Source organism: Acomys russatus, chromosome 18, assembly GCF_903995435.1.
Source record: "Acomys russatus chromosome 18, mAcoRus1.1, whole genome shotgun sequence".
Classification (NCBI taxonomy): domain Eukaryota; kingdom Metazoa; phylum Chordata; class Mammalia; order Rodentia; family Muridae; genus Acomys; species Acomys russatus.
In genome coordinates, this window is record NC_067154.1 from 2,741,127 (window position 1) to 2,764,058 (window position 22,932).

At 47.6% G+C, this 22,932-nt stretch overlaps 1 protein-coding gene across 1 annotated transcript in view; it reads right to left on the reverse strand.

Annotated features, from left to right (window-relative positions):
• Positions 1–22,932, reverse strand: part of LOC127201971 (phospholipid-transporting ATPase IB) — a 199,621-nt gene that overhangs the window by 42,933 nt on the left and 133,756 nt on the right. Inside the window, exon 10 of the mRNA XM_051160575.1 lies at positions 4,745–4,833. Within this exon, the coding sequence (XP_051016532.1) occupies positions 4,745–4,833 (89 nt within the window). The remainder of the gene's footprint in view (positions 1–4,744; positions 4,834–22,932) is intronic.

The window sequence follows — 22,932 nt, forward strand, 5'->3', positions numbered from 1 at the left end:
CCAGGGGAGACAAAGTGGCTGGGGCTCAGGATAGGAAGGAGAGTCATGGAGTGCAAGCAGGGTAACGGAACCTGAAACCTAGGCCAAGAAACAAAACGTGACACCCAGCATGCAGATACTGACTTCCGGAGGGCAAAGCCTGGCTCGCTTCCACAGGCCCAGAAACTGTTTTCTCTGAAGATGCAACTATGCCAGGCTGGCTTCTGGAAGCTGGCCTGGACACCTGGCCGCTGTCGAGAGCCTGGGGAGGACCGGACTACCCTTTTTGCATGTCGTGCGTGGGGAGGATGGCAACAATCTAAAGCCATTTCCTCAAGAACCATGACCTATTAAAGGCTGAAGTAGCGAAGTGATCTTAAGCCTCCCTGTCGCACGTGTGTAGCGCGTTCGCATTGGCGGGGTCAGGGCTCCCTGAGGGCTGGGCTTTGGGTCACAGGTCTGAAGTTAGATTATCTGTGGCTTTTCCCTGTGGCCTGGCTTCCTTCGTCTCACTCCATTCAAGACACCAGGTGACTAGGGAAGAGAAGGTGGGGACATCTGGTGACTGTGAGCTTCCTGACATAGTTAAGGGTAGCTCTAGGTTTGGAGGACTTTAGTTGTCCTTTAAAATTAGCACTGGTTGCGCTAAGCAGTGGGTTTCACTGAGAGGTTTCCCCACACCCACCACCTTCTCTAGCCCACCTCTCCCTGGTGTCAGTCGTCTGCTTCCATGTCTCCTTAGACACTTTAAAAAGAAATAGCACGGTTGATATCTTGAACTTTTCATCTTTTTGTTTCTAAGACAAATTTTCTGAGCTCCCCCTCTTTTTTTTTTTTTTTTTTTTTTGCATGCATGCATGCATACATGTAAGGGCAGCAAGTTAACTGGAAACATTACCATTCTAAGTGTGGGTGAAAATGAAAACACAATGTGCTTCAAGAGAAATTGGTTTGGTTAGAATGTTAAAAAAAAAAATCAAGGCCCATTTGTACACAGAAATTGCTTTTATCACCAGTTAAGTACCTATCTGGAATTATGAGAAAATGGAGTCTGGAATGGGGCGTGCACTGTGCGATGCCTGGTAAGAGACAGGCGAACAGTTTGATAAAAGGAAGCATGCCCCTCCATGTTCGGTGGCCCTGAGCTTTGTCCCCTCCTTGCTCGGTGTCCCTGAGCTTTGTCCCCTCCATGCTCGGTGGCCCTGAGCTTTGTCCCCTCCATGTTCGGTGGCCCTGAGCTTTGTTCCCTCCATGCTCGGTGGCCCTGAGCTTTGTCCCCTCCTTGCTCGATGTCCCTGAGCTTTGTCCCCTCTGTGCTTGGTGGCCTTGAGCTTTGTCCCCTCCTTGCTTGGAGGCCCTGACCTTTGTCCCCTCTGTGCTTGGTGGCCCTGAGCTTTGTATCATTTACAGAGAGCGACAGGGGCCAGTTTCTCCAGGGTGCAGAGCCATACCTGGCAGCTTACTTAATCGTGCTGTCACAGGTGACCATTTTGGAAGAGTATAGGCTAACAGATATTAAAATAGTTCTGGCAATTTACATTGCATGTTCCTCACCAGACTTCTCATTAGCCGGCAATCACATATAATCAATTATGTTAATAAGCAATAGGGCCATTTGAGCCCTCATAAACTTTTGAGGAATAATAGTGCAGGCTTTTTATGTTGCGCCAAATCTGACTTAAGATAGGCTAAAAATGGATCTTCATCCAGAAAACTGGCAAACTTTGTGGGAAAAGTGAATTACTTCATTTAGTTTCTCTCTTTTTACTGTTAACAGCCCGGGTCCTGGAATGAAAGTGAAGGACAGGGCAAAGGGAGCCAGAGATGCCTAGAAGAGAGTCATCCACTGCCTTAGGTGCTCACAGTACCAGCATCCGTGAAACCAGCGCAGGAGAATCCCAATACCAGTGCCACCCTGGCCTGTACCCAAAGATCCTATCTCAAACAAAACAAAACAAAACAAAACAAAACAAAACAAAACAAAACACCCCCCCCCCCAAATGACAAAATAAGGGCTGGAATGTAGCTCTGCGGGAGAATATTTGCTAGTACAGTGAGTGTGTTAGATTCCTAGAGCCACAGAAAGAAAAAGGAAAGAGAGTGAGAGAAGGAGAGAGAGAGAGAGAGAGAGAGAGAGAGAGAGAGAGAGAGAGAGAAGAGAGAGAGAGAGAGAACACAAAAATCCAATGATGGGTGGATGTGGACATAGCAGTTCTCAGCCTTTCTAACTCTGTGAGCCTTTAATACAGTTCCTTATGTGGTGGTGAACCCCTGACCACAAAATTACTTCGCTGCTACTTTCATAACTGTAATGTCGCTGCCGTTATGAATTGTAATGTATATATATATGATATGATATGCAGGATATCTGATATGTGACTGCCCCCCCCAACACACACAAAGGGTCACCACCCACATACAGGTTGAGGACACTGTTGTAGAGCATGGTGGGGGTGGGTGGGGGTGTGGAGAACATTTTTCTAAAACTTTGCATGACTGCAGCCCAGACACAAAGATCTCAGGTGAGTACTGTGGCTTTGCCAGGGGAAATCAGTCCACCACAGGCTTCCTCTCCTGTGGGAGGAGCCAGTCGATTTACTTGCTTTGGCAAATATTTCCAGTTCTGAGTATAATATTACATGGAGTCTGGACCCCATGCTCAGTGAGACAGAGGGACAGTGCCCATATACACTCATAAAACGTTTGTTCTTCATGATAGGAATGGCAGAAGCTTAGGCATCAGCAGACACTGCAAATGGGCACAAACTTTGGGCCCCCAAAACCTGAGCTAGTTTAACACATTGTTCTCCTAGCTCCTCTCAATAACTCAAGAGCAAGATGCATTCAGGTTGTCTATGTCGGCAGGGCCCCTTCTGGCTCTGCCAGGTGATGGGATGCCACTCCTAACAGAAGTTGTGTTTGCTGCCCCTGCCAGGGAGCAGGTGGCAGATTCCAGGACCTCAACAATACAACAGGCAAGGGTAGCTGGCCCTGCTGGCTCCTCAGACCTCGCTGTGGGGCTCTGGTCCCGGCTGGAACCCAGCTGGCAAACTCCTTGGAGAGGAGGTGACTTTTATTCTTTCCATATGCTAGAGCTGGAAGCAACGGCATCTGATTTATCGTCGTTAATATGTAAATGGTGCTAATTTTATAGCCTAGGTCCCACAAACAGGACTGAGGCTTGTTGGAGGGAGGAGATCATTTGCTTCATTGTGACAGAGAATTTGTACTTAAAATGCGTTGGGAGGGGTTCTGAAAAAAATAGGAGGAGGCAGAGCCCCATGATCTACAAACCCTCTTTTCGAAATGAAACCAAGATGCTTTGCTGAAGACACACTTGGCAGAAGGAACCTCAGTAAAATTCTGTTTTCATGACACTAACTTAAGATAGCCGAATTAAGCTCGTTGGGGGTGAATCTGTGAGCCTGTAGCTACCTCCTGTCAGACTCAGCCAAGCCAAGGAGCATGTCCCCAAAACTATCTCATTTGCAGAGATACACAAACTCAACTAGGGAATAAACACACTGTGCCAAACTTGGGCCTACTGCCTCAAATAAAGAAATAACAGAATGGCTATTTCCTCACAGTGCATCTAATAGGTTAAGGAAATATCTTTCCTGGCTATAATCAACCCAAAGTCTCCAGGTATGCCGTTACAAACCACAAATAAAACAAAAGCAGTGGTTAGTCAAAGCATTTAAGAAGTTAAAATTATTAGATTTTTAGTAGTAGTTGAAAAACCTAGCAGAAGAAAAACAAAAACAAAATATTCTAGGAAAATTATTGCTCTCCCCCCTCTCTCTCTGCAACAGCACCATCATCAGTTGTCAAGATTATGCCCAAATGAAGACCTTTTCAAAAGAGATCCCTGTCAGGCAAGAATAATTCCTGTCAAGTGTGGGAGCAATGAGGAGACAAAAATGAGACCTGATGTCTTTTCCCGGAAGGTGTGGGTTAAAAAAAAATCTCACTTCACTACCTCAGGGCCCAGAAATAATTGTGGTTTGCCCAAGCTAGAAGTCTCAATTTCCAGTGAAGTTGGCCACGCTTCTAGGAGCAACCGCGCCCTTTTGAACCTAGACCAACACTGTGGCAGTGGGGCCATCTCCCGTCTGCTCCCGAGCAAAATCAAGGGCCATATCGTCTGAAGTCATCACTGCTTCCTTTGTATTTTAGAGGTGATATTAATTTAAAATGTAGGAGCAGAATGTGAGTTTGAATTAATTCCTATTTAATCTGCACTATAATTTTATATTTGCGATGTGATTTTTCTCACCGACTTGTAAACTAACTCTTAAGGATTCCTCCTGGGAGTTGGTTAGGTGAACGGAGCTTCCTTCACTTTCGTCAGGGAAGTGACTTACATGTGTATGATTTCCCTCTATACATAGGGTCTCGAGCCAGGCATGATTTGCGATTGCTTGGCATCAGTATTAAGATGAGGAGTGAGTCGCCAGTCGTGTTTCCTAAACGCGATGAAACACATTTGTGTTTGGAAATGGCTTTGCAATCACACAAGACGATGCCCCTATCGGCTGTCACGTGACTTCTGCTCTGGATTCCTTTTCCTATCAAATGCATTTTTTTAAAAAAAATCAAAATGGAGCACAAGCTTACATTTAAAACAAAAACAGAAGCAAAAGCTTTCTCTGGTGAGTGTCAGGAATCCTGCTTCCTCTGAATTCCCATAGCTCAGGAATTCGAGACAGCTGCAAGGACTGAGCGAGGGGCAAGGTCTGAAGGTAGAACCTCACTTTTCACTTACGCTCTCCAGACCACATCTTCGATCAAACACGCAGTCGGAACCAGGAACAAGCCCAACCAGAAGTACGCAGAGCTCAGGACCATAGTTGCCTGCAAGAAACACAAGTCACAGCCTATTATAGGTTTTCCCCTCACATGGTGGGTGAGACTGAGTCAGTGTGGAACATCCTGCAACATGGAAACAATAGAAAGTACTAGATCCACCAGGAGGAGGCTGGGAACAGCTGGACGGGCTCCTGTCTGGTCTCCGCTGGCTCTCACCTCCACTCTTCCAGTTTGATTTGTGTTGTTGCCCCTGCTTGGGAACTTCAGGTTCCCTCCTGAGCAGGACTCTTGTTTTAACTCCCCCCAGAAAGGAATATTAGAGCCATCCTTCTGTGGAATAAACTGTGTTCTCAGGCTGTCTTTACTCATTTTGCAGCGACCCGCTTTCCTTTACTCCTCTGCATGGGCTCAGCATCCCATCGCTGACTGGCACAAAGGTTCTCCCTTTTCGGAAGTAGATGTCCATGTCAGAGACCCCGGCTTCAGGGAGGTGAAGTCACGTGGTATCTGTCATGAGCATGCACGGCAGTTGTAGGAGGGTTTCTTGGTTGGGTTTGACTTGTAGTTTTTAATAATTTTTCTGTCTTTTTTTTTTTTTTTTTTTTGAGACTGGTCTCAATCTGTAACCCAGGTCATCTTTAAACTCCTGATCCCACTGCCTTAATCTGCATTCCCTAAGGCCAGGTAGGAACTACAGGTGGACACCACCCACCATGCTGCACTTGAGAAGACAAGGGAAAAAAGGTGGAGTGAGCTGGTGATGAAGGCAAGAGAACCAGTCCAAGAGCCAGCCTAGTTACGTGAGATGCTGTGTCAACATCCCCCCACCCCACCCCACAATGAACAACAGCAGCGGCAACACAACAAACCAATCTCAAATATCATAAGCCAAAAGACAGGTAGAGAGGAACAGAGGGAGATGACAGGGTGGGGACAGAGGACACAGAGCACAGCAAATTTCCTTGCTTCCAGCAGCCTAAGCCCAGCATGGTTTTGGTTGATGGCACAGACAGAGGCTGCAGAGAGCTGCAGCTAACTGCCAGTAAAGTGAGACACTTGAGACAAAAGCTGAGGGCAGGAAAAGCTTACACTGGGCAGAAACGGGGACTGGGGAGTCCAGGGGCCTTACAGTTTGGTTTTGAGTAAGCAAAGGTCAGGGGGCATGGAGCTGGCTGGCAACTGGTAAGACACTTTCACAGGGCGCTGTCGGGCTAATGGAGAGAAGAAGAACAGAAGGATGCTTTGGCTCCATGGCTTTTCTTCCCATCTCATTGGCATGTTTTGCTGGAACTTACTGCACTGTGGGGTGAGGGTCACAGAGGTGAGGGTCAAAGGGGGAAGAGAGACTGTCATCTCACCACCTCACAGGGGCTACAGGGGTGGAGGGTCACGGGGATCTCAGAGCAACTCCTGTCCAGTGAATGCATCCTGGTCCCAGCCTAGCATCCCATGTCAACTCAGGCTGAGTTTTATAGGGCTTAGAACGTAAATGCACTAAGATGCACAAATGCCAAGTTCCACAAAACAATGGCTGTCCTGATTTCTGGCATTATAGTGGTCGGGCTGACTCTAGAATTTCATCTAAATGAAGGACACAACAGAGTACAGAGTATGACTTTATTTGATCCGGCTTTCTTTACTCAACATGAGGCCTTCAAGAATGAGTCGTGTTGCAGCATGGGTTGGAACACACACACACACACACATTCTTTGACTCTTCTCTGTGTCTCTGTCTCTGTTTCCCCTCCTCTCTTCTCTCTCTCTCTCCCCCTCTTCTTTCCCCTCCCCATCTCCCTCTCCCCTCCTCTCTCTCCAGTAATCATTGTGTGAGTATATTGAATTTTGTTTACTCATTCTCCAGTTGATGGACATCTGGGTTGTTTCCAGTTTGGGTCTGTTGTTAAGAATAAGGCTGTTGTGCAGGTCTTTGCACAGTCTTGTTTTATGGACATGCTTCCATTCCTTTCAGGTAAACACCTAAGAATGGGAACGCTCTGACACTCGGGAAGCCTATGATTCACCTCACAGAAGGGCCAGGAGGCCACCAATGGCTGCGCAAATATAGCAGTGTGTGAGCACTCCAGTTCCTTCTTTTTCAAGTGGTGACTCGTATTTTGTCACTCCAGTGGCTCCCTGGAACAATGACATCATGCACAGAGTGAGACTGTTCTCACTACAGCCACCACCCCTGGGGATAAAGAAGAAGAAGAAGAAGAAGAAGAAGAAGAAGAAGAAGAAGAAGAAGAAGAAGAAGAAGAAGCAGCAGCCCCCCTTCAGGAGAGGGAGAAGATGATCTTTTCTGAGTGGGTGTGGTGGCCCATGCCTACAAGCCACCCCACAACTCAGGAGGTTGAGGCAGGAGGGCTGCTTTGAGTTATAGGTTAGCCGGGGCTACCTATGGAGTTTCAGGCTGGGTTGGAATACAGAATAAGACCATGTTAGAAAACCAGAAAATAAGCAAGCTGACAAACTCACAAACAAACAAAGGCTACAGGAAGGAAAAAACCTGAAGCAAGCAAGACCCTCTTCCTCTTCAGCACACACCACAGGGTGCGTCTATTCAGAACTGATGGAAGACACTGCACAAACAGGGTATGAACAGTAATTTTCTTACTAGATCAACTCTTTTTTTTAAATGTATTTATTTTATGTGCATCTGTGCTTTGCCTATATGGATGGTCGTGTGATGGTGTTGGATTCCCCTGGTACTGGAGTTACAGACAGTTGTGAGCTGCCGTGTAGGTGCTGGGAACTGAACCTGGGTCCTTTGGAAGAACAGCCAGTGCTCTTAACCACTGAGCCATCTCTCCAGCCCCTACTAGATCAACTCTTAAATTCTTCAAATTCCCAACTGTTTTTTTTTTCTTTTCTTTTCAAGTGGTCATGTGAGCTTTTCATTTTTTTCTTTACAATTTTGTTTTAGAGGATGGATAGTTGATTTAATTACATTCCTATAGTATTTATATTTGCTTGGCTTCCAGTAATTTCTTTCATATCCCTTTATATCCTTGGGGATGCCTGAGATACCCAAACCCATGGATTCTCAAGTTTGTCACACGCAACAGTGCAGTTCTGCATAGAACCTACATATATTGTCATAGACTTTAAGTCCTCTCTCAGTGACTATGACCCTTAACACAAAATCGGCACTATGGGGACGAAGGCCATGCTGTACTAGTTCAGGAATACTGAAAAGAATAAATCTGTGCAGATTCAGTTTGGTTCCTTTTGTCCTCTGACGGTATTTTCCATTCATGGTTGGCTGGGTCCACAGGTATGGAATCAGCATACACAAATTCTGAGGGCTGAATTTGTTCGGATGGAGAGAGACAGGGCTGTTCTCACACTTTGTGGCACCGAGTGTGGCATGAGGAATTAAGGCAGGGAAACAGCCGCTGCTGACATGTATGGCTCTCATTGTCAGGTGGAAACCAAGCGAAGGTAAAGTATGTTGGTTAGTTTAAAACATGAAGCCTCCAGTCCCACCTTCAGGAATGCTGCATCAAATCGAGGCTTGACATAGAGCTCTGGTATCTCCGTCTCCGCTGTTGGCTAACCTCTCCAAGCTGTGGCTCCTCTGGCAGGGGGGGGGGTACACCCTGTGGCTTCTAAAGCCTTGCTGGGGGCCTGCGCATGTGCAGGATAGTGTGTCCATCTACAGTCCCGGGCATGTCCAGCAAACCTCATTTCTAGGTTGCTAACGGAAGACTGGAGAGAGGCCCACCAGTCCAAACTTCTGGTCTTTTGAAAGATTAGATCCAACATGAAAACAAGCCCTAATGAGGAGAGGGTGGACATTCTGTATCCTGCTGGCCGTCAGACCACTGAGCCCTGAGGAGAAAGAGAAGACTAAGCACCCCCTCCCCCCAACCCCCCATTCACAACCAACCGTGTCTGGAAAGTCCAGAAACTGGGGCTGGGGTTAGCACAGCCGAGCTGCTCTCCTTCCCTGCAGAACCCAGGGCTGGAAGAGGTGCTATTACTTTCATTTCATCCATTCTCTGGAAGATGGGACACCTCACCGCCACAGAGCGGCACAAGTCATATACCAGTCACAGTCCCCACTGGTGATCCACCCACTTCTTCTCCCACAGAGGAGGGGAAACTGAGGTACCTAATCAAGCACTGCGCATGCGCACTACCAAAGAAGACCATCTGAAAGGGCCAGAGATTGACTTGTGCTTCTGGGGGAGACAGAAAGCCTGTGAGTTGCCGTGAGAGGCGCTGGACTGCACCTTCCTTAAGGGCATTAACTTTCCCTTGGGCTACTGTCACAAATGGCCATGTGACAAAATGATTGGTATTCTTTCCTCTCTTTGCAGAGCTTAAGGTCAGAGGTCTCTGAGCTTGGGGTGGAGGGTTCTTACCCGACACCTGGCTGGCAGATACCCTCCCCCTTTTTATGTGTGGATCGCTTCTATTGCATGTATGCACAGAGAACAAGTTCCAGAGAGTTCCTGGCTGGCCCTCTGGTGGCACGAGCTATCAGAGGGACCGACTTCATGACTGATCTAACTGGATCTATATGGTCCTGGCTCCATCTTTTACTCTCTTATTCCCGTCACAATGGAAGTCAGCCCTTCCATAGCTGAATTTGGTGTGTGTGTGTGTGTGTGTGTGTGTGTGTGTGTGTGTGCCATGAATATTCAAGCCACACTAGGCAGGGACAGACTGCCACCCACCTCAGCTCTGCCATTTATTTCTCACTTGACCATTGTGTCTCAGATTCTCTTTCCGAAAAACGAAGAAAACATTACCTGCCAGAGGAATGGTTGCCTAGGGTTTCGATGAGTTAATAAATGCGAACTGCGCCCGTGCCAGCAGGCTATGAGACCTCACTGGTCTCTCTATATTGCTGGCTAGAACCACAGGTTTTGTTTCAACATCCTAGAGGTAGTCAAGATTGTCATGGCTGTGATTCCTGAATCAAATCTGAGACTCAATGGGTATCAGAAGATGCTAGTCCGCTGTGAGAGGAAGGTGCTGTGAGGCAGTGCTGGGCTTGCAGTGTGGGGTCTCTGTGGCTGAGCATGGGGCGTGGGGGTGGGGAAACAGGCCTCCAGGTTCAGCAGCATTGGGGGGTGGAACCCTGACTATGAGCCTCAGAGACACCACTGACCCTCTTCTTGGCGACATAGCTTCTCTCCCTCAAACCAAGATAGCACAGTGCTAAAGTGCCTGGCATGCGCTTAGCTGTGTTTTCACTCCCTTGCATTCCATTTCCCCAGAACCCAAGAAGCCCTTGGAAAATAAGCACCTACTTCTTGTTTCCTCCAATTCTGCAGTGCCCCTCCCCTCCCCTCCCCTCCCCTCCCCAAGCAGCAGGCAGCGCACTAATCTTGAGACAGCTCTGCCTGGAAAATGACTTCTCTGGAGCAAATGAGCTCAGTGGCTGGCTCAGGTACCTAGTGTCTGAGCCCCTGCCAGCTGGCTGTCATCCACCCCTCAGCTGCCTGCCCGGAGCAGAACAATCCAGGGACCCCTCGATGAGACATTTTCTCCAGTGTTTTCTTAAGCCTTGACAACTGCAACTGAAATTTAGCAGCAGCCTGCAGCCCCCTTGGGATTCCTTCTGTGCAGCTCTCTCTCTCTCTCTCTCTCTCTCTCTCTCTCCCTCTCTCTCTCTTTCTCTCTCTCCTCTCTTCTCTCTCTCTCTCCTCTTCTTCCTACCTTCCTTCTATCCTTTCTTTTCAATGAAAAATTTTCTCTGGAATAAGGGTGCTGATAAAGAATTTACATTTATGGATGAGGAATGGAAAATCTGATCTGTCCTAAGGACTAGAATAAGAATCTAAACCAGAACTTCCTGCTTTTTAATTTTAAATTTATTTACCCGTGTGTGTGTGTGTGTGTGTGTGTGTGTGTGTGTGTGTGTGTGTGTGTGCCATATTATACTCATGGGAGGTCTAAGGACACTTGGGGGAGGGGGAGGTGAGTTCTCTCCTTATACTCTGTGTGTTCTGAGGACCAAAATCGGGATGTCAGCTTTGGTGGCAAGTGCCTTTATCCCCTAGGCATCTCTCCAGCCTGCTTCCTGCTTTTCACGTTCATTTATTTCTCTCGTAAAAGGACATTTCACAGTGACAGCCAGCCTTCCTTTCTGACAGCAGTATTTGATGTGTCACTTCTTGCTCAGGAAGTGACCGTCTCGAAGGCTTCTGCACACATCTGATAGGACCTGACACACAGTAGGGTGGTTATTTGTCACCTTATTGGGTGCTTAGGATTTGCTAGCACTTCCTGTACAAACTCTAAACCCCTAATAGGGATATTACAAATAATACTCCTGTATATAGTCTAAGACCAATGTGCACTGTCTTCTACTTCTCTGTTTCCATCAGCGAGATCACTGGTCTGGGTACACTTGAGAGGTGGGTCTTGGTTTCGGACTCTCCTCTTCCATCCAATCCCTTTCCTGGCTTCTTTCACCTATATTACTTCTAAGTTCCCCAGAAACCATACAAGGGATACGTTAATTGTTCCTGTTTCACAGATGAAACAGCCAGAGCTCATCAGCACAGGGGCTCGTCTAAGGCCACGAGGCTGAGCCAGGATGTAAGCGCAGGTCTGTGGGATTCGAAAGCTGGTGCCTGTCCCACAGTTGCCTTCAGAGTCCCATTCTCCAGGGCAGCAGCTGCACTGTCTGCTCTGTGCTGACCCAGTGTGCTCTCTCTTACCATCTGCTGGCATTTTCACAGCTCTCATTCTAATGAACTGCAAACTTCTAAACACGTACAACCTTAGCTTCCACGTTCCAGAAATCCCGGCACCAATTATTTAACCATGTCTCTGAGCTGCCCTGTTGTCTCTGGAACGCAGCCGCTTAAGATGGTGGTTGTAGGGGCGCAGTTCTGACAGTTGTACTCACTGAGCAGGCAGCTGGGTATCTTTATTCTGAACAGCAAAGCCGCTGGCTCCCACTCTGGGGATGCTGGATGCTAGACTGTGGCATGCGATGGGCTTTCATGGCTCACTGCTGAAACTGATGACTATGAAGAGAGTGACATCTTACTTTTCAAACCATCCCCAGAGGGCGTCCACGAGTACTGAAATACCATTTTTATAAAAGGACAGTAATTGGATGAGAAGAACACGCCTCGGGGTCAACAGTCTTGGTTGCTCGGTCACAATTATAGTGGAGACACTAGGATTCTGCTAAGAGTCTCTCCAGAGACAAAAAATCAGCCACACAGGCATTGTGGTCCATCTCAGAGGCCCTGGAGGCCAAGGTCGGCCTCTGCTCAGTGTATCACAGCAGCTTTTATGTGACCCTTTCTGCAGGCTCAGGGGACACATGGAGAGGAAGCTTAAGTGGCTTTATAACACTCCACAAAACACACACACACACACACACACACACACACACACACCCCACTGAGAAGGGTGTTTATAATACAATCTCTCTATATATGTAAAATTTCAAATCTCTGCAAAGTAATATTGTATGCTGTATTCCTCCAGATTTATACACGGAGAATCAATATATGATCATGGTCAACAATGGACCAAGGAGAGCATTTCTGTCTTCAAGGAGGTGAGGATGCAGGGTGGGACAACATAGGCAAACGAGGCTAACGTTCTAGTTGGCGCCAGGCCGGTTTGCATAAGTGGCAGTATCATATTTGAATACACAGCATACTTTATCCCGTGGCCTTTGTCCTTTTGTGTAGAATTTGTCACGATTTGGGTAAATTTCATTCTTGGACCTCAGTGGTTGGCTTAGCGGTGCTGGGGTCCAGCATGAGAGATGGTTCTGGCTGGGTTCCCTTGTTCTGTGGTGCTGTGGCACTAAAGTTGGAATCCAGATTCAGGTGGAATCCAGGGTTTGGTGCAGGTTAGACAAGTGCTCTCCCACTCAGCCACACCCAGGCCCTTGAGGCGCTGACCTCAAGAGTTGGCTCTCGGCCATAGCTGACAAGTCCAGCTGAAGGTGTTGCTATCAGGAGGACTCTTGGGCACCCGAGGAATGACACTCGCCCTAAAGCAGGACCTGGTCCTTGTCAAGAAGCAGGGCCCCTCGAGGACAGAGGCCATAAGAACTTTGGATGGGGTTCACTCTGAGCAGGGAATAGGAATTGAGGTACCAGCTACACAGGAAGCATCCAAGTGAGGGCAGGATCTACACCAAACAGGAGGCCTCTTCAGCAGGTTGGCATGAGCTGGAGGCAGGGCTCACAGGAAGGTGTGCGGGACCCCACAGGAGTATGGGCTAGGCATGGGGGAGGTGAGACCAAGGCTGTGAAGCTCAGAAACTGTCTGTTAGAGGGAAGTCAGGAGCTCCTGGTTCTGGAGAGAACCTAAAAGGGCAGATACGGAATTTCTGGAGAAGGTGGGCGTGTCGAGAGTAAACGCGAGAACGAGAAATGAACCCACTTGCTCCTATGGTGAGGGAGGGGGCCTACTCCAAAGAACTCCAGTGGAGGCTCAAAGTCCGAGCGTGTGATTTGCAGGGGAGGGCGGGGGATTATAAGAAACCAAAATGCAAGAGCAAGTATAGCCTCTTAATGACAGAAAAGAGGAGACTGAAGACGGTGGTTGAGGGGAATGGTCAGTCTATCCGGGCACTAGACCGGCTGATGACAGGGAGAGAAAGGAAGATGGAAGGAAATGAGAGGCCTAGTCAACGCAGGCCAGAGGTCCCTGGGAGCCTAGGAATCGTCTTCAAGATCCTGGAGGAAACTGGGTTATGGAGGAGGGGCCTTCCTAGGGATGGGGAGGGAGCTGAGGAGAGGGTAGGAGGAGGATTATTTATGTAGACATGCTAAGAGATGAATGGCCCACATAGGAAAGTCTCCAGGGATGCAGCAATGGCCAGAAAGGAGAGTGAAAAATCAGGTGTATTGGGGAGGGAAGATCTGCAAAGTGGGAGAGAGCTGGCCCACATGACAACTCAGGGGAAGGGGTCGGGCTCCTACATCTAGGGGTCTGGAGAGAGATGCTGGGATGCATACCATTAAAAGTTGGCTGAGGGTGAGTAGCAAAGGACAAAGGAAAGTTTAAGGAATAATCAGATCTACGGCTTCGGTGCTTTCAAAAGGCAACACAGTCACCAGCCACAAGATCATGTTTGTTTTAAGGTGGAGTGTAGCACCCGAGGCTTGCAAAGGAAAGGAAAACGCAGGAGTTGGGGATGCATCTAAACCTGTTGGGGCCTCTGGGAGTGAGTTACAGACACCCTTCCTTCTAACTTGACGGCGTGTTGACTTCTCTACAGTTACCAGGAAACGTGCACCCCTCCTAGCTCCTTTGCTGACTCAGTTGGCCCTCAGCTCCTTCTGCCGCAACACGCTGAGCAGCTGGACTCGGAGGTTCCCAGCATCGCAGCAGCCAATCCGTTCCTGTTCACACCTTTGCTCCCATTACAAGCTGCGCCTCCAGCCAAAGGTATACACATGTATGTTTAGGTGTGAAAGTTAACGCCAGACAGTAATATGAAATACTGCACATATGCAAAGGAGTTAATTTATAGTTACTGCGGGATCCATAACTTTACAATTTCCTGGCTTTGGTCTGTACAGTTTTTCAGACTCAAGTGTTATTGGCGTTCTCTCTCTCTCTCTCTTTCTCTCTCTCTCTCTCTCTCTCTCTCTCTCTCTCTCTCTCCCTCCCCCCCCACCCCCCCCCCTCTCTCTGAGGCAGCACTCTGTCTCTGGGCTGGTATTCCCCGCTGTATTCGCTCGCCTGTTTCCAAGTGGAATATCGTGTTCTGAGAGCTTGCTCACTTCCTCTCATCTTTCTCAGCCCATCTGTATATTTTACATCTAGCCTCCCGGGGCGTCACCTTTTCTGGCTCTGTAAATTTAATTAATATACCTTTGACTTTCCTCACCAGGTCACCCCTGAAAATTTACATGAAACAGACCTATTTTTTCTCATCATGGCCTAATGGAAACACACTTGCTACGTTTCCCTCTGCAATCTCTTTCAATTTATCTTTCCCATATATCTTCCCTCATTCCAAAGTTCTCAGGCACAACTGAACATGAGTACCGTGCAGTGACCCTTCTGTGGAGAGGCTGCTGTTTGTGGCACTTCCCCATCTTAAAGCTGAGTTAATATGTAAGTCGCACTTGCCATCATATGCTTGTCATAAACTTCCAGACCTGTTTATGTCCTTGCTCTCGCACTGAAGTATTCCTAAGGCTTTTATAAAAGTGCCCCCTGTTTCTCCACTAATTTTGGAAACTTAATGTTTTCAGAGAATGAGAAACAAAATACAGCTAGCAGTTTCCTACAGTTTTTAAAGCCAGAACCAATGAATTTAAAGATGGTGTTTAAAAAAACAAACAAAACTCCCAGCAGGTTGAATGAATGGACTCTACTATTGTACTTGAGATTCTCCTTCTGCTTCAGCTTATTGTAAGTTAAGTTAATTTCACATTAGCTTAAACTGTAAATATTTAAAATTGTAAATGAAAGCTTTAGCTAGATAAAGCCCTGGGTTTGCCCCTAATCCCAGCACTGGGGAGGAGACAGACGGGTCAAAAGTTCAAGGTCATCCTCTGCACATGGCAAGCTAGTGGCCACCCAGGGCTCCGGGAAACTGGGAAAGTGCAAGGTCATAACAAGGCCTTCTGCCTGATCCTCTCAGGGTCCAGCTCTCGGGGATGTCTCTGTGCTGCGTGTGGAAAACACGTGGCCCCAGTGAGCTCGCGCCATGAAAGACTTGGGGCTGTGGGGTATTGACTGCAAAAGTTCATTTTGTTTTCTCGCATACTTTTATTTACTCACAAGGGCGCTCAATACCAAGGATAAAGAATTTTATGTTGACTTTAATCTGTTTTTTTTTTTTTTAATGTCTTAATGATCTATTGTCGGTTATATTGTTCTCCTTATTAGCAACTTGATTTCTCCTCAGCAGAAACATCTCCACATTTACTCTCGAAAAAGATATATCAACCACACTTGTAGAAAACAGCCCCAACACCACGCAGACCCCAGCCCAGCTGGGCATGCACTCTCTGCTGTTCTTTCTACCAAGACTTCGGAGCACTGTAAATAAATCAGCAGTGAAAGCCACTTGGGGGAGAAATCGGAAGATGTTTTCTGAAATGTATTTCTCCAAGAATCTTTATTTAAATACTTGGCAAGCAATCTGTTTTTTTTTTTTTTAAGTTACAGCCATACTGAATTATAGTTACCAATATATTTGAGTTGCTATGAGGAGGATGAAGTCTGGACTCACTAAGTCTGCAGTACACTGCTGGGGGTGGATACAGTGATAGAACACTTGCCTAGCATGGAAGCAAGGCCTGGGATCCATTCCCAGCAGGTGCAGAGGATTTATGAGGTAGAGACAAAATGACCAGGAGTCCCAGGTCAGCCTTGGCTATCCCACATATTCAAGGGCAGCCTAAATGAATCAGGGTGGCTACATGCAAACACTTTGGAAACATAAAGCCTGTGATTAGCTGTTTACTGAACACTACTTCAATCTGCAAGTGGACCACTGATCAGAGCCTTCCAGCCTTGCTCGAAGCTTCACCGTTGGAGCCTTGCAAACCTCTGTTAGGAGAGTGGACAATGCCTTGAGTGGAGCCATTAGACAAAGAAACTCGGGGCATCAGGAAATAGCATACCCGGGAAGCTTGGGCTCTGCCTAGTGGGGAGAACTTCCTGATGTTTTGCAAATACTTCCCTAGTCTCCATGGAAACTAGAGGATGCTCCTCTAAGGCTTTGGTGCCCAGGTCCTGCTAGTTCATTCATAGGTTTGGACTGAATTGGAATTTGTGTGGCTTGGAACTTTTCCCCTTCTTCATTCAGTTTGCCTTGAAAGCACTGCCTTCCTAATGTCCTAGGGAACATCTGTCCTGAGCTCGTGGTCTTAGACTTACCGAAGCTTGCTTCCTCAAACTGCTCACCAAAGCTTCAGCAGGGCCTGTCTGCCGCTCGGCAATGAATTACTTCCACAGATGCTACGGCCCACAGCCTCCCCAAATCCTCTCCAGTAATCCCCAACATCTGTCCTATGTTTGGCGCAGGCCAACATGGGACTTGGCCAGGACAGACTGTCAGATGAGCAAGTGTGCTCACAGGGCACCTGCAGGACCTGTTTTCAGTGCTCAGCTTCGGTTTAAAGCACTGTAACATGGAGGGGGCGTGTACTTAGAGCTCTCCCAGGGCAAATGTGGGTTGTAGCTGGTAGTAGTTCAGGTTCTAGAACTGGATATGTGTGTGACGTCGCACACCCCAGATTTCTAGGACAATGGCATCGTACTTTTCTAATCTTTTGATGGAGGATGGTATATTTGACAGTGGTTTGAACTAGTCTTTTTGGTGGCATGGGAGATTTCATGAGACCTATTTCTTTAACTTCCAAGCAAAGCGTCTCATGTCACTTTATTTGGGACTCAAACCTACTATTCATTGGAAAGTTAAAACAGAGCATGCAGGTTCTAACACAGTGATTGACTTACTTGGGGGAATAATATGGCTCAAGATAACAATGAATCTTAGTATCAGGAAGTTGAGTCTCCTCTCTGCTTCTCCCAGCCAACAGCCTGCTGGGGAAGAAGAGAACTCGCTCAAAGATGGAGATCAGTGCAGAGTTTATTTTGTTCCAGATGAAATGTGATAACAAGGGAGATGAAAGTTAAAAAACAAAAATACGAGGAACAAGATTATCAATGGCACAACAGATCAGACAGACGATAAGTCCTTCAGACAGGCACTGGCCGCTGGCTAAGCAACTTACTCCCCCACATGCCCACCAGTGCACTGAGGCTATGGAATCCTGACACGGGGGTGTTCAGGACTTTGCACTCAAGGAACAAGAGCCGGAGTTTTTAGTATATTCGTAAGAGCAAGACTGAGCTCCCTAGAATGTCATATAGGCCATTTATAGCGCAGCTCTGATCATTCAGGAACCCACTCCTGGGCCTCAAACACCACAGCCTATACTGTAGCTATGGTGAGCCATCTGGATTTCTCGAGAGCCTCACTGTTTGTTCCACCCCTCAGCTTCTGCCTGCCCCGGGCCTGTTGTTGTCATCTCGTTCTCTCAGCTGACAGTGATGCCCTCCATCTTTGAGAAAATGGCTTATTCAAGATTTGCCTTCAACCTCACCTGCATAGCTTGCTCCTTCCCTAGAGTCCCTCTGAGGCGACCACAGTGCTATAGCCACCATCTATTGCGTAGAGAAAACATAATAGGGGCTGGAGAGATGACGTAAAGGTCAAACACACTTATTGCTCTTGTAGAGGCCCCAGTTAGAGCTGCAGCATCCACATGGTGGTTCATAATCACCCATAATAACAGTTTCCCTTTCTGACCTCCCCGGGCACCAGGTATGCATGTCATGCACACACTTACATAGTCAGAACATCAATATACATAAAATAAAATAAGTAAAATTTTTTTTATAAAAGAAGAGAAAATATGTCAGGCACCATACTAGCCATACGCTGTCCCCTCCTGCGAGGCCCACGGATAGCCCTCTGAAAATAGTTGTTCTCTACTGACGGATGAGGACAGTTTGGCTCAGAGAAGTCAAAATCATCTTCCTGTGGTCACGATGCTGGCCGGGGCTAAGAACCATCACCACCATTACCACTGGACTCAAGTCCAACAGCTTCACAGGGTCTCCTCTTATGATTGGGCCTTGGGGTTTCATTGTAAAAAATAGAATAAAATGTTGTGCTTTCAAGATGAAGTGTCTTAAGTCAGTGTAGGTCCAACTAGAGAGGAACTGGAGACTGCCTGCCTATTGGCTTATCTAGCCCTGCTTCCCTGACAACCGGCAGATATGACACAGTTTATATGCTTGAAAAGACTTAAAATAAATAAGATGTGAAACATAGATATCGCTGGGCATAGTGGCACATACTTTTAATCCCAGCACTCAGGAGGCAGAGGCAGGAGGACATCTGTGAGTTCACTTCCAGTCTGATGTATACACTGAAACCTGTCTCAACTACAGCAACAGCAACAACCTACTAAAACAAAACAAGCAAACAACACTGTTCCAAATCTATAGAGATAAAGGCATGCGTAGTCTTTGTTGAGAAATATACATAGTAGCAGATGACCTGTAAGTGTAACGCCCTTCTCCCTTCCCCCTCCCCACTTCCCCCTTTCTCCCCTTCCCCCTTCCCCCAATGTGCAAAAGGAGAAAGAGATTTGCGTTCTGGATTATAGAAACTGTCTTCAACACTTGATTGGCACGCCTGCCATTTCTTTGTGCTGGAACTCGGCTTGCAAGATCTCTTTTAAGCTCTGAGTCCCCGAGGCTTGTTATTACGGATTTGGGGGACCCTTGTTCCTCACAATACTTGATGTCATGTTTACTTGTTGGTTCATCGCTTCTATGTGACCATGACCTAATGGGAGACACACATTTTCAGGATCCCTGTGTTGCACTTGTTCATGGAGGCACTAGAGACAACAGAGGGGAGTTTTGTCAAGGGGGTGTATTCCTTTGCTGGGGTCTAAGCACACACTTGAACATCGGCTTTCACTAAGTACAGATTCTCAGCTTGGCACCAGAGGAAGCTCCCTCTGCTGGCTTCCAGCAGGCCAGAGTCAGGTTCAATGCCTGCCCATGGTCTGTTTTGAACTGGCGAGCCAGAAACCTATGATTGGCTGACAGTGTGCTGCTCCCGATTAGCCAGTTGCCTCAGCCTCTGCAGATATAGCAGTGATGCTGGCAGTCGGGGCTTCCCTGGAGATCTGACTCTGAATTCCTTCTTCAGAGTAGGATGCAATGATAAACCGGCCGCTGTAGCTAAACTTACTGCAGGAGCTCTGACGCAGCAGCTGCCTGGTGGGTATTCCAGGTTTGGGGTGATACTCTACTGACCATGGATTGTATGAGTGGGTGCCTTAAACTAGGCTTAGTGGGTGGCCTTGCAACCAAGTCACTCATGCCTTTGGGATCATAAATCACACAAACCTCCCATCCACTGGCTGCAAATGACAGGGATGAACTACGTAGCTGGACCGTCATGGTCACTGTCACCATTGAGGGAACGCTCACCTGAGTCAGGCACGCAATGTAAATTTAAAAAAGAATCTGGACTGGCCAACAAACTATAGTTATGTTGGTACAGTGTCTCCAGGTCTGATCTGTTTTGCAGCTGATGGAACCAGACACAGAAGTCCTGGAACTTTGCTACTCTACCCCTTGGCAACGTTGTGTCTTATTACAACAAAGACCACAGTGAGAATAATAGTGACACAGGAACATGATAGACAGACCAGTCAGAAAAGTGAGCTACCATGGTGGCCTGCTGGGAAGCTGGAAAGAGCTGAAGCTGACCCTCCGCAGGAGAGCGTGAGGAGGCTGTGCAGAGCTCCCAAGCAGGCACCAAGCCTTGAAAACCTGCACGAGGAGACGGAAAGCGGATTGGGGGATATTAACTATGGTTCCTTTCAGGTCCTCAACTCATGGTTGACTTCCCCAGCAGGCTTTGAGCAATCAAAACACCCCAAACAAATCCCATACGCATACCTAATTGAATAATCCAGATTCTGTTTGCTTGGGTTTTCCCGAAGCATCAAAACAGTTCCTTTACGCGTTTACTTTGGCTCCTCTACAGTTTTAATTAAGCCTCCCAAGGCTCACAAGTATATTAAAATTAGTGGAAAGAAAACCCGAAGCCTTTGATGCCAAGGACCACAAGGTGCAAGTATCCTGGCTTGATCTCTCACTTGCCCTATGCTCAGGGACAAGCTGAAGGGAAAATGTTCTGTTTATTTTCCTTTGCAAGGAGGGGACAGCCATTATCCCGGTGATGAAAGGGTCTCTTTCTTGTGGGAAGCTGTGACAAAACAGACACAGGGAATCCCTCTGCAGAACATCCTCTGGTGTTCCATCTTAGGGGGCCTGAACCAATACACTCTAGCACTACCTTAGGGGCAATCAAGTCCCAGCAGGCCCTGGGCCTGCGGGCCCATTTATTATAATTCCCCACTCTCAACTCCAGGTTCGATGCCACACCGAATTTCTTTCCAAGTATCTCTTCCTTTCGGGGATTGGTCATGAGTGTCAATATTCTTCTATTACTTCAAGCCTTTCATACTCACTTCAGTTAGGCTCGGGCACTGTGTAAAATTCTGTTCAGTTTCCTGCCTCCCCGGTGAGGAGCACTGTTGGCTGAGCTGCGTGGTCACCCAGCATGCTTTGCAATCAAGACTCTGTGCCCAGATGCGGTGAAGTGCAGAAAACACTAAGACCTTTGTGTGTGTGTGTGTGTCTGTGTGTGCACGTGCACGCGCATGAACATACATGCTTACACACACATTTGCTTCTCTGGCATCTAATATTGTAGTTTAAAAGAGAGAACACACATACTATACAATTCTGGACAAATGTGTGATGACGGGCCAGGTGCTGTGGTTGCTTCTTGCTGGGGACAATTTCAATGTGCATCATAAATGAAGGATTTGGACCATGAAGAAAAGGTTGGGCCTTTGATATCAAAAGTCAGAAAATGAAGATAGAGAGCCCAGGTGGGGGCCTGGGATCAGGGAGGGGCTGCGGTGACCAGGAAGGACTGGGATTTGACTCCTTCAACACAGGTAGACAGTGATACTTATCAAGTCATAAGTAATGACGCTGAATGACGGTAAGTAATGAGGTACCACAGCGCCGTACTTTCTTACTCACTCAAAATGTGCTTTTGAGCTTGCGTTCCATGAGGTCGCTGGGCACACAGTGAAGAAGGTCCCTCATCTCAAGGTGTTCCAAGACTTGGGGTAAAGGGAATGGGGCACAGAACAGATGAAGAGCTTGATGTCCTTGCCTTGAATGGTAAAATGAAAGGAAATATTTTAGTGTCATTACCAAGAATAGAGAGAGTGCTCAGGCCTTCTCTTGGGAAGTATTATTTGAGAACAACTCCCACGGTGGTGTGAGAGTATGGGGGAGGGGTCTGGATAAGCAGGGTGAGCGGAGATTCACATCCAGAAGTCATCTGGGGTTAGGAGGAGCAGGATGGTCAGTGTGAGCAGACTGAAGCCCTTGAGGTGACAGGGCTGGATCCAGCTGTTTGCTGGGCAAAGGGGTTTTTGTTATAAAATATAACTGCAAAACGAGTGAATGAACAAGGGGAGGTACATAACCTGCTTCCCGTTATTAATGGAATATTTCTGGGTGCACGGTAGAAACAGAATAGGGAGGAATAACACTAGGAACAGAGAGCCAAGGTAGGGGCAACAACATCATGGTGGCTTGTGGGAGGAAAGCAAGCACAGCAGCGACGAGGACAAATGGACAGGCTGGAAATGGAGTCTTTAGGGTAAGAGTGGACAGGACTTAGTGATAAGCTCAGGCACAGAGGGAGGGAAAGGGAAGTAACAAAAAGCCAGTGTGCCAGGATAGGCCGAAATAGAAAACCAACTGAGTTCTTCTTACTGCGCTTGCCCAGGAGATGAAGTAAAGGCTATCACGGAGGGGTAGAGTGCTGAGGAGAGAAACTGTAGGAAACGGTTGAGGAATTCTACTGGGGAAGTGAGAACCAGCTTTGAAGGAGGAGGCCAAGGAGGACTCTAGGGTGGCTTGGAGATCTGAGCCTAGAAGCTGGAGGCAGATGAAGGGGAAAACAGTGGGTAGTTATCACATGGTCGGGATGTTTGAGGTTGGTTACAGCCTTGATGGGAACAGTGGCAGAACCCTTTGGACTGCTCAGGAGATGAGGAGGAAAAGACTGGATTAGGCTAAGGGATGGAGTTCCCTAGCGCTGGGGACCAGAGCTGGGGAGACCATGACACCAAGGGATGCTGAGAAAGGACAGGAAAAAGCAGGAGATGCTTCAGTCCAGTGCAAGGGGCCATAGGGACAGGAGGACAAGAGGATGGCGGGGGCAAGAAGCCCGCACGCGGATGCAGTAGAGCAGCATAGCACAGAGATGGGCAAGATGGCGCCAAGGTGTTTGGGAAGCCCCTATTAGAGAAAGTTGAGCAAGCAGAGAAAAAAGCCTGGCAGGAGGGGGAGGGAGAGGGGGAAGGGAGGGGGGAGGGGAGATGGAGAGATTGATTCAACTTTGCTCTGCTTTGGGTCTGAGTTGGAGCAGAAAGATCTGTTTAGGTTATATTTATGCATAATGAGACTTCTGTTAACAATGTGGCCAAACAAAGTGACCGACTTTTTCCCCTGAGTAATTCTGGAATTCCGTACTTACTTCTTGCTGCTACCAAGTACCCA